Consider the following 12303-nt stretch of genomic DNA (forward strand, 5'->3'; position numbering starts at 1 on the left):
GGAGGTTGTGGAATCTCCATCTCTGGAGATATTTAAGAGTAGGTTAGATAAATGTCTATCAGGGATGGTCTAGACAGTATTTGGTCCTGCCATGAGGGCAAGGGACTGGACTCGATGACCTCTCGAGGTCCCTTCCAGTCCTAGAGTCTATGAATCTATTTCTCAATTTATCTCATACAAGTACTGTAGTGACATCTTTTTATTGTGAAAGTGAAACTTACAAATGTAGTTTTTTTTGTTACATAACTGCACTCAAAAACAAAACAATGTAAAACTTCAGAGTCTACAAGTCCACTCAGTCCTACTTCTTGTTCAGCCAATGGCTAAAACAAAGAAGTTTGTCTACATTTACAGGAGATAATGCTGCCTCTTCTTATTTACAATGTCACCAGAACATGAGAACAGGCATATGCATGGCACTTTTGTAGCGGCATTGCAAGGTATTACGGTGCTTCCATGCAGATGATGCTTGTTAAAAAAATAATGCATTAATTAAATTTGTGACTGAACTCCTTGGGGGAGAATTGTATGTCCCCGCCCTGCTCTGTTTTACCCACATTCTGTCATATATTTCATGTTATAGCAGTCTTGGATGATGACCCAGCACATGTTCATTTTTAGAACACTTTAACTTCAGATTTGACAATATACAAAGAAGATACCAATGTGAGATTTCTAAAGATAGCTACAGCACTCAACCCAAGTTTTAAGAATCTGAAGTGCTTTCCAAAATCTGACAAGGACAAGGTGTAGAGCATGCTTTCAGAAGTCATAAAAGAGCAACACTCTAGGGCGGAAACTACAGAACCTGAACCACCAAAGAAGAAAATCAATCTTCTACTGGTGGCATCTGACTCAGATAATGAAATGAACATACGTCCATCCGCACTGGTTTGGATTGTTATCAAGCAGAACCTGTCATCAGCATGGACGTATGTCCCCTGGAATGATGGTTGAAGCATGAAGGGATATATGAATCTTTAGCACATCTGGCATGTAAATATCTTGCGATACCGGCTACAACAGTGCCATGCAAATACCTGTTCACTTTCAGCTGACACTGTAAATAAGAAGAGGGCAGAATCATGTCCTGTAAATGCAAACAAACTTGTTTGTCTGAGTGATGGCTAAACAAGAAGTAAGAGTGAGTAGACTGTAGGCTCTAAAATTTTACATTGTTTTATTTTTAATGCGTTTTTTTAACATAATTCTGCATTTGTAAGTTCAACTTTCATGATAAAGATATTGCACTACAGTACTTATATTAGGTGAGTTGAAAAATACTATTCTTTTTTATAGTGCAAATACTAGTAATCAAAAATAAATATAAAGTGAGCACTGAACACTTTGTATTCTGTGTTGTAATTGAAATCAATATATATGAAAATGTAGAAAATATCTGAAAATACTTAAATAAATGGTATTCTATTATTGTTTAACAGTGCGATTAACTTTTTAAATCGCTTGACAGCCTTACTTAATAGTATTTAATTTATCTGTTTGTTCTAAAACTTCCTGTATTGACTCCTCAATCTGGGGCAGTTCCTCAGATCTGGACCTAAAAAGAATGGCTCGGGTGTGGGAATCTCCCTCAGATCCTTTGCAGTGAAGACTAATACAAAGTATTCATTTAGCTTCTCTACAATGCCCCTTGTCTTCCTTAAGTGCTCCTTTGATTTAGCACCTTGATCGTCCAATGACCCCACTGATAGTTTGCAGACTTCCTGCTTCTAATGTATTTAAATTATTTCTATTAGTTTGAATCTTTTGCTAGTTGCTCATCAAATTCTTTTTTGGTCTGCCTAATTATACTTTTACACTTGACAGTTTATGCTCCTTTCTATTTTCCACAGTAGGATTTAACTTCCAGTTTTTAAAGGATGCTTTTTTACCTCCAACCACTTCTTTTATTCTGTTTAGCCATGATGGCTTTTTTTTTTTTTTTGGTTCTCTTACTATTATTTTAATCTGGGGTATACATTTAATTTGAACTAGTATTATGGTGTTTTTAAAAGTTTCCATGCAGCTTGCAGGCATTTCACTTTTGTGACTTCATTTTAATTTGAGTCTAACTAGCTTCTTCATTCTTCATGTAGTTCCCTTATCTGAAGTAAAATACTACTGTGGTGGTATTTTCCCCCTCCCCTGTACAAGGATGTTAAATTGAATTACGTTATAGTTGCTATTACCAAGCAGTTCAGTCATATTGACCTCTTGGACTAGATCCTATGCTCCATTTAAGACTAAATCAAGAAATGCCTCTCCCCTTGTGGGTTCCAGGCCTACCTACTCTAAGAAGCAGTCATTAATGGTCAAATTAGCCTTCACTGCAGTGTTCTAGCAAGCTAGTCTTAGGCCCTCCATCCAGCCTCTTCACCAGTAAGGCCCTCTTAGACCAGGAACCTCTAGGCATCACCTGCTGAAGGGTTGTTTCTCTGGACTCACAGTCCCTGCATAGGTTCATAGAATATCAGGGTTGGAAGGGACCTCAGGAGGTCATCTAGTCCAACCCCTTCCTCAAAGCAGGACCAATCCTCAGACAGATTTCTACCTCAGTTCCCTAAATGGCCTTTTTGAGGCTTGAACTCACAACTGTGGGTTTGGTAGGCTAATGCTCAAACCACTGAGCTAGCTCTCCCCAGCTCATCACTGGAGCACTGGACTTAGCCCTTTGACCGCTGTCTGGTAAGATCTTTTTGCTGGAATCAAGCCTCTCTATGGCTTTGCTCCTTGGGGAACCTTATTCTTCCAGAAACGCCTTTCCTAGTTCTCTTTGTCTGGCAAGTTCTCTAATCAGCTCCCCTGAGAAATACTCCTACTCTGGTGCATAGTAACTGAGTCCTCATAAGTCTTTATTTAGGCCCAGGTGCTCCTTACCTAATTAGCTGCCATCCAGCTACTTAGGCAATTTACTATCCACAGGTGGATCTGGGTTATTTTATTCTCTTTAGTGGAGTCTGTTACAGATAGAGTGGGTTTCTATTCCCTTCAGAGGGTTAGTTCTCCTGTGGGCTCTTGCTAGTCCTTGTTTTTTTTGCTGAGACTTGTCTGTGCTGTGTTTGTGTTCTTTGAGCTGTTCGCTTCTTCTGTGCTGTTTCACTTCTTTGTACAGAAAGCTGCTCACATTGCTATAAGCCTCTTGAGTTGCATCTGTTTCAATGAGTTTTTATCCTCTCCTTTCTCAGAGAGTTAATTGAAGGTGAACACACTCCTTAAGAGTTTGGCTGGATTCTTGTTTTGTGCAGCTACACTTATGGCTAGATGCACCATAGATAAGGTCTCAGTTGCTTCTTCCGTTACCCCTTATGTGATAGGAGTTGAAGGTAAATTATGATCTGCCCTAGCAGAGTTAGTGCTTAGAATATCTTTGAAGTTTTACTGGTTTAAATTTTCTTCAGTCCATTTTCTGAAACATGGTTTCATCTCTTTCAGTGTTTGAATATCTAGAGAGGTTTCTCACATAAGTAAACACATGTGTAGTCTATATTGGTTCCCTGCCTCATCTAATACCCAAAGTATGTGCTCAAGAAGGAAGAGCTCTGCAGCAGAGCTTGCCTCATTCAGTGTTCATTGTGTGCAGTACATAAGTGTTTTGTCTAGCAAATAGTTCCTTATTATGGAAGAAGGATGATCCCATTTTTAGAGTGTTAGCTTAGGACTTGGGTTCAAGTCTCTGCTCCTCCACAGGCTCCATGTGTGACCTTGGGCAAGTTATTTAGCCTCTCTGGTTCATTTCTCCATCTGCAAAATGAGGCTAATAGTACCTCTCTACCTCACTGAAGAATTGTGAAGATAAATACATCAACGATTGTGAGTTGCTGAGATACTACAGTGATGAGGGCCACATAAATATGTTAGATATATTATAGAATTTTTTTCTAGACTTTTTTCAGGTAGAAAACATAAGAATTAGGATACTACCAGAAGTATGAGCTAGAGTTATACTAGGAAACTGAACCATTTTGGAAAATTATTTTCAGCAAATTACTTTGAGCTGGTGTTGAAAGTTATTTTAAGACCATGTAGATGAGTTAAATCCCTTCAGAAAACATGTTACATGAATGCAGAGTGGAGTGCCCGAAAGTAAGGAAATGCTAAAATAAAATTTGCTTGTGAAACCTTAACTCTGCCTTGTTTACACTCAGGAAGTGAAGTGAAGTGTTGCAACTTAACAGTGCAGTGCATCAACACTAACCCTTCTGGTTTGGGTGCAGTTCTCCCCTGCACTAAATGCACTGCTGTCTATGAGCTACCTATTCCTCAGGCCCTGGAAGTGATACTTTGTGGGAAACTGTGCAAGGTGTTCGGATTGTCTAAAGGAATTATGGGAGATGGGGTCAAATCCTATAACTCACTGACAACTGCAGTCTGTTCTGGCATCTTATCCCAAAACAGAGAGTGCCCTGGAGGTTCAGAACATTTTCTGTTTGTTCAGAGAGCCAGATTTGTTCCTGAAGAGCCGAAAATGCAGAGCTAGCTGTCTGCAGAAGTTTGAAAGTGGTGATGGTTCGTATTTTAGTAGAGCACCAAGGTCACCAGAACAGAATTCATGGACTTTATTTTGCCACTCCTGGGGAGATGCTCCAGCAGACTCTACCTCCTGTGATGGTAACTGACTCTGCGTGGGCCCCTGTACTGAGCTTGAGGGATCGGATTACTGCTGGTGATGGCTTAGCAGAGGGCAAGCCTTTTGTTTTGTTTTGTTTTTTTTGGTCTGTCACATCAGGGGATGTGAGGAAGGGTCCTGCAGTGTCTGTTCAAGTGACTGAGTTGAAGTAAGAGAGGGACTTCTGCCCTCACTTGTGACTGTCTGCTTGTTCTTTAATAGCAGTGGTAGTGTTCATGTAGGGCTAGCCCTTGGCCATGCAGAAAAGTACAAATAATACATAGCATAATATGTACCTTGTGTAGATGGCTCCTCCATCTCCCAACAGTCCAGCAAATGCCTCTGATATCTCCTGTGACATAGGTGCCCTCTCCTTCCTCTTTGGGTTTTACTCTTGTTAAGGATCACTTCAGTCTCCGTAGACACCCAGAAACTAGCATCTGTTCAAACACATGTGAAGATGCAGCTACCAGCCTTGTTTTGATGCACCTTCAGGCCTTTAGTTTTCTCTTTGCACTGCTGGGCCAGATATGCATTCACCTGTCAAAAGCAATGGGGTGCTGAATAGTCTGGGTTACCTGGGATTGGATCTAACCATTGTTCAGTGAGTGTCCTGGCATCTGCCTTGGGTCAGCTGCTAGCACAACTGTAGGATAACTTCTGAGAAGAAATTATCCCAGATCCAAAAGCAAACTGAGTACTGGAACACAGTGATCTTTAAGAAGATTCTAGCTTGGGACTAGAAGTGCCTGCTATGGGACTAGAAGTATGTACATGTCATTGTGTTCAGTGAGGGGCTTCTAAAAGACTTGATCCCTAGGATCAAGTGGCCACAGAGTTCAGAAATTTGACCAGTAGAGACACTCAGTTGCTCTGCTGCAGCTATAGCTGCAACACCAGCACTATAGAATGATCCAGTGCAGGGGCATGTGGTGATGCCTGGACTTGCTCAGAACAATTAAAACAGTAGCAAGAACTCCCATCTACTGTTGGGAGGAGTTTTGTGTGGGACACAAACAAAGCATGTTACAAGTATGTCAGGTGGTTACACGCCCCAAAATGCTGTCAGGTAGAGATGGCTATTAAAACTTTCTTCCAACCAAAATTCAGTCTCCTAGAGTTGACAGAGTTAAGGCTTGTTCTTTCTCTTCCTCCTTTAATTCTGCGGGGGCACAGATGTAATAATGAAATAGAATATGGCACTAGCTGGATTTAGCCAAATTTCCTCCTCATTCTGTCCTTTTCTTTTTCTCTTCAAATGGGCTGAATGTAAACACTCTGTAGGCTCCTAGATCTATAATGGGGAGAGGTTTGTAATATGCAACACAGTTTCAGCTGCAACTAGGTTATTTTGACTTCCAAATTTAATTTTAGAACAATGGTTTTTCATGTCTTCTCCAATGTATCTGTCATAATAGAAAACTAAAGTTAATAGCAGCTCAGCCACGGGTGAAGCATTCTTGAAAGCCATGGCTCTGCTGTCAATTTCTGTTTTTTAAAATCAGCAGGAGGGGTTTTTTCAGCATGCTGGCAGCTTTTAACAGCACTTCACCTTCAGCCAAACCATTATAAATTCTTGACTTTAATGAAAATCATTCACAGGGAAAGCTTAATAGCATCCAGGAACGTTTTTGTGGAAAAGAAGGGACGCAACTTTATTAACATTACTTTACCCAATAGAGGGTCCTTGTCAATCTAAACTTGTTTGCCTGTTGTGACACCATAACTCGAGGATAGGACAGACCAAATTATGGGGGAATTACTTTCATATGTTGTCTATAATACTGCATCCTACAGAGGCCTCATCCATGGACTCTCTACTGTCACATACTGGGAGCCACCTTTCTACTAATTGGTCAATCAAACTCCCTTGTAGCTCGGTCTTATGTGAAACTGAGCCATTATCACATCGATTGGAAGTAGTGGGGCTTTACCTTACAGACGCTACCCCTTTCTATTCCCCACACTACATGCACGTCTGAGTATCAGGTAGTTACCAACCCTAATGATCCTCTGAAACTCTCAGAGCTAACTGCTGCAAAGAGTGTATGCTATCACAATGGCAGAGAAGATTTGCAGCATATGCTGTGCAGTATGAGAAAAATGATGAGTATTATGGTAGTGAGTAGAGGCCCCAATGGAGACTGGGGTCCCACAGGCTAGGCAGGAGACAGTCCCTACCCCGAAGTGCTTACAGATTAAATAGGCCAGACAGTCAAAGGACGCAAGGGGAAACAGAGGCATGGAGCAGTGAGATAAAGTAACTTGCCCAAGGTTTCACACCAGGTGGGTAGTAAAGCTGGGAATAGGACCCAAGTCTTCTGACTCCTAATCCAGAGGACTGCCCACTAGACCACAAAATTGTATCAGAATCGTATCAGGTGAGTACAGCATAGAGTAAAAAGATAACATGTGAATACCAGATAATCCAAGTAATTCTCCCCCTCAGCCCTTTCCCCTGAACTTGATGCTAGATATAAGTACACAAAAGATACAGATCTTCTCTATGGTTATCACTTTAGAGCTAGATTGTTTGAGTTATCTCAAATCAGAACATGTAGTTCCCCAAGCAAAGCCAATTGCTGCCTTGGCAAGTAGTTTCCGAGTGTAGGTTCACTTGTGACCTGGAACCTCCAACCTGATGAATTACAGCCCAGGGGCCAGTCCTTGGTTACAGGTAAGGGGCAACTCTGTGTGGCCCCATGCAGTTGAGCAGAGTGGAACTGCTGAGAGTAGCAAAGCCAAAACTAAATGTGTCTCATTTAAAGATGGTGAAATTGATAGCAGCATGTGATCTGTAATGTCTGTCTCTGTATAAATCAGCAGGAGCCATATAAACAACAAGAGAGTCATAAGCATAATTAAGGCTAAGATTTTTGTCATGGATATTTTTTGTAAAAGTCAGGGACAGGTCACGGGCAATAAAGAAAAATTAACAGAAGCCTGTGACCTGTCCCTGACTTTTACTAAATATATCCATGATAAAAAGGGGAAGGACTGGGCAGCTGCGGGGTGGCTGGGATTTCTGGGCCCCCCACCACCGGTGGGCGCTCAGAGCTCCAGAGTCCCCTCTGCCCCCTCCCCAGCAGCAGGGAGCACTGTGGGAATCCCCCTGCCACCGTCGCAGTGGGGAGATGTGGGGGTCTCCCTAGCCCCCACGGTGGCCAGGGACTGCAGGGGTCCCTCTACACCACCCCCCACCTGCGGTGGCCAGGGAGCTGCCAGGGTTCCCCTGCCACCGCAGATGGTGGGGAGCTCTGTGGGTTCCCACATCCCCCACAGTGGGGGGGAGCTGCCCATGGTGGCTGAGAGCCTGGGGGCCCACTGCCTCTGGCAGCGGTGGTACCTTACAGCTCCCTGCTGCTGCAAGAGGCAGCTGGACCTTGCAGCTCCCAGCCGCCAGGGCTGAAGTCACGGAGGTCTTTGGAAGTCACGGATTCCATGATTTCCGCCATCTCCGTGAGAAAACCATAGCCTTAAGCATAAGCACACAGACCTTGAAGATTGCAACTCAGAATCTAGATTGTGATAACAACCTCTATCATTGTTCAGAACAGGAATATTTGTAACCTATTGATTTTATTTTGTATGCAATTGCAGGGTTCCTTAAACCAGTTTCTTAAACAACTAGAAGAAGAAAAGAGAAGTCTCCAGAACCAACTAAAGGATTATGAGCTTAGACTGGAACAAGAAGCAAAGGTCTATTACTTCCATATCGCTCTAATCAGCCCTTTCTAGAAGCTGTTATGCTGTCTGAAATGTCTAAAGCATTGGTGTAGAGAATGTAATGACTCCATGAAACATAAAATGAAAAAGTCCTGGGGTGGTACATGTGTTTGTTCCTTCCCTTTTGATTAACCATGCTAATTGTTTTGTTTGATTGTAACCATTTACCCATTATTTTAAAATGTAGGCTTACCATAAGGCTAATGATGAACGGCGCCTGTACCTAGCAGAGATCTCACAGGTAAGTAACAAAAACTTTGCAACCTAATCATCTTTTTCATCCCAAGCTGGTACTTGAAGGATCAGTACTGTTTAACTCTTTATTTTTCTTTCTTTTTTCTCCGTCATACAAATCTGAGTTTTATTCCAGCCAAGGAAAGCCAGGCATAGTTCCCGTCAGAGCCAGGCCTCAGTTAGCTGGAGCAATTGCTAGAAAGTGATGGAAGTCTGTCTGTCTGTCATCTCTCTTTCTGAGATTGTTTACACCACACTTCTTGACTTAATTTCCCACCCATTATATTGCTGGTGGGAGCACTAAAGTAGAAAGGCATGATGGCTACTGGAGCTTTTACCATTGTACCATCTAGCCCTGTTCTGAGCAGAGTTGGATGGCACAGAGGTTAAAATGCCAGTGGACAGTCTATACCTGCACATCCACTGGGTGGAATTGAGCTGATGGCAACAGTGGTGGAAAGTCTTAAGAATAAAAGTCCAGTGTATATATCCTGTCAAAGGGCTGACTACACTGCCCCTATATAGCATCTAGTCCCTGCTGGCACAGGTGTAAAGAACTATGGTCAGGTCTTATATACTCAGATTCCTGTATTGCAGCATGCTGTGCAGTTCTTAAGATGGTTCTCAGTCTGACTTCAACTTTTTTTTTTAAATGTAATAATACATGTTCAGCCAAAGCATTGTTTTGGCTAAATATAAGAACAGCCATCCTGGATCAGACCAAAGGTCCATGTAGCCCAGTAACCTGTCTTCTGACAAGGGCCAATGCCAGGTGCCCCAGAGGGAATGAATAGAACAGATAATCATGAAGTGATCCATCCCTTTGCCCAGTCCCAGCTTCTGGCTAACAAAGGCTAGGGAAAAAATCCTGACAAGGGTGACAATGACAAGGCTCACCATGTATGGCAGGGGTCGGCAACCTATGGCACGTGTGCCAATTTTTAATGGCATGCTGTGGCCGCCGCTGGCCCCGCTCAGCCCACCGCTGAACCCCGGCAGTGGGCTGAGCAGGGCCGACAGCCCGGACCCCGGCAGGCAGCAGCGTGCCATTAAAAATCCTGCCCGGCCCAGCCCACTCTTCTCCGCCCCCTGCCTACCGCTCTCTCTGGTGGGGGCAAGGGGCAGAAGCAAGCTTGGTCCTGCCGGCTGCTGCTGTAGGGCAGGCTCTGCCCACAGCCAAGCTTCCCCCACCCCCGCCTCTTCCCCCAGCGTGCTGCATCATGCCCTGCCTCCTCTCACTCCCTGCCACAGAGGGCCCTTGTGAGGGAGGGGAGAAGAGGAGCCCCAGCACCCTCGCTGCTCAAACCGAGGAGGCAGAGAAGAGGCAGGAGCGGGGTCTGGGGGAAGGGGGTGGAATCAGGGCGTATCCCTCCATCCCCCTGCTGTGAGCTGCTCAGGGCAAGGGGCTGGGAGCACCCCAGCCCACCGCCCTGACCCCTGCACCCTCCTCAGACCACAGCCTCCTACAACCCCCCCACGAAACCTAGCCCTAACTCTGGCACCTCTCCCCCACACCCAGCCCCTCCCACCCCATGCCCTGACTCCTGCACCCCCCTCACGTGCCCCCAGCCTTCTGCCCTGACTTCTGCACCCTCTTCATACACACCCTGCCCTGACTCCTGCACTTCCCACACATACCCAGCCCCGCCACACCCCATGCCCTGACTCCTGCACCCCCCTCACATGCCCCCAGCCCTCTGTCCTGATTCCTGCACCCTCCACATCCCCACCCTGAGCACCAAACGGGAGCTTCTGCACCCCACACCACCCCACATTCCCACCTGCACGCCTCGCACCAACTGGGAGCTGCCCAGGTAAGCGCTCCACACCCAAACCTCTTGGCCCAGCCCTGAACCTGCTCCCTCATTCTAGCTCCTGGCCAGACCCTGCACCCCAACCCCTAGCCTGCTCCTTCAGCTCCAGCCCTGTGCTCAGTGTACCCTCACCCTCAGTTCCATGCAGAGAGAGAGAGGAAGAGAATGGGCCAGAACCAGGGAGAAGGAGGTACTCACTCTATGTGGGCAGGACCGGGACCCCAGACAGGCAGCGGGGTGAGCGGGGCCGGCAGCTGGGACCCTGGCTGACAGGAACCAGTGGACGGAACCACTGCTCAGCCCACTGCTGGTCTGGAGTCCCGGCCCCCCTCAACCTGCTGCCGGTCTGGGGTTCTGCCTGCCAGACCCTTGCCAGCTGGGGTCCCAGCCGCCGGTCCCGCTCAGCCCGCAACCAGCCTGGGATTCTGGCTGCCAGCCCCTTGCTAGCTGGGGTCGCTGCCAACCTAGGTGAACTGAACCCCAGGCTGGCAGCAGGCTGAGCAGGTAGGCAGCATAAGATCAGCATTTAAATTTAATTTTAAATGAAGCTTCTTAAACATTTTGAAAACCTTGTTTACTTTACAGACAACAGTAGTTTAGTTATATAGACTTATAGAGAGAGACCTTCTAAAAAACATTAAAATATATTACCAGCACGCGAAACCTTAAATTAAAGTGAATAAATGAAGACTCGGCACACCAGTTCTGAAAGGTTGCCGACCCCTGATGTATGGCATAAGAGACCACCATTACTAGGTGACCTGTCTTGAAACCACATGAAAGTTTCCCTAAATGTGCTGAATACAGGTTCTTCCAACCTTTATTAGAAGAGAAGCTCTGCTGAGCCACTCGTTGATAATGTCATATTCACTGGTCATAGTGCCCACTAGGGGACCACTGTGCCATCTAATTCTGTTCAGAGCATCGGATTAGTTTGTCTAGGGTTGACCATGAACACAGTCACCGAACACTTTTACACACCACTGTCTTTATCTACACTAGGGATCACCTCAGCAGTGCAAACGCAAAATAACTTCCCAAATGCACACAGGGTATGGCTATACTTGCAGCTGTACATCGCTGCCGCAGGAGTGCTCCCACGGCAGCGCTTTGAAGTGTGAGTGTGGTCGTGGCGCCAGCGCTGCAGGTACTCCACCTCCCCAAGGGGATTAGCTTACAGCGTTGGGAGCCACGCTTCCAGTGCTGGGGCACTGTTTACACTGACACTTTACAACGCTGCAACATTCTTGCTCAGGGGTGTGAAAAAACACCCCCATGAGCACAGCAAGTTACAGCTCTGTAAAGCACCAGTGTAGCCAAGGCAAGAGTCTGTGACAGCTGGATGTGCTGATCTGTTGATTTACGTAAAAGCATATTAGCTCACTGTTAAGGTTTTGCATTAATATGTAAGTTTGAAGGTGGAGTACATATTACTTCCATCTCCATTAGATACCCAAAAGCAAGAGCCTTATTACTCCTGGGGGAATTCTGCGTGCTTGCAGAAAATGCCCCCCTCCTGCAGAATTCCTGTGCTTCCCTGCAGAAAACGGCAGGGAAGCCGTGTCATAAATAGATAGCTAAGGGTTAATGTTTCTTTTACCTGTAAAGGGTTAACAAAGGGAACCAAACACCTGACCAGAGGACCAATCAGGAAACTGGATTTTTCAAAGTCAGGGAGGGAATTTTTGGACTCTGAGTCTTTTGTTTATCTCTCAGCTATGAGAAGCTTCTTTCTTCTTCTAATCTTCTGTGTCCAACTTGTAAGTACAGGTAGAAAAACAATATAGGCTTTTATGTTGTTTTGGGTGTATTTACATGTGTGTAACTTGCTGGAATGTTTCAAATTGGATATCTTTTTGAATCATACTGTTTATTCATTTTTTTCTTTTAAGCAATTGATCCTGTATTATTGTCATCTTGATA

General features: G+C 45.0%; 1 protein-coding gene across 3 annotated transcripts in view; it reads left to right on the forward strand.

Annotated features, from left to right (window-relative positions):
- The window catches only part of CCDC169 (coiled-coil domain containing 169), a 68662-nt gene that overhangs the window by 31757 nt on the left and 24602 nt on the right, over window positions 1–12303 (forward strand). For all 3 annotated transcript variants that reach the window (XM_032780254.2, XM_032780237.2, XM_075061630.1), the window contains 2 exons: window positions 8207–8305; window positions 8520–8573. In XM_032780254.2, the coding sequence (XP_032636145.1) occupies window positions 8207–8305; window positions 8520–8573 (153 nt within the window). The remainder of the gene's footprint in view (window positions 1–8206; window positions 8306–8519; window positions 8574–12303) is intronic.

This window comes from Chelonoidis abingdonii, chromosome 1 (assembly GCF_003597395.2).
Source record: "Chelonoidis abingdonii isolate Lonesome George chromosome 1, CheloAbing_2.0, whole genome shotgun sequence".
Taxonomy (NCBI): domain Eukaryota; kingdom Metazoa; phylum Chordata; order Testudines; family Testudinidae; genus Chelonoidis; species Chelonoidis abingdonii.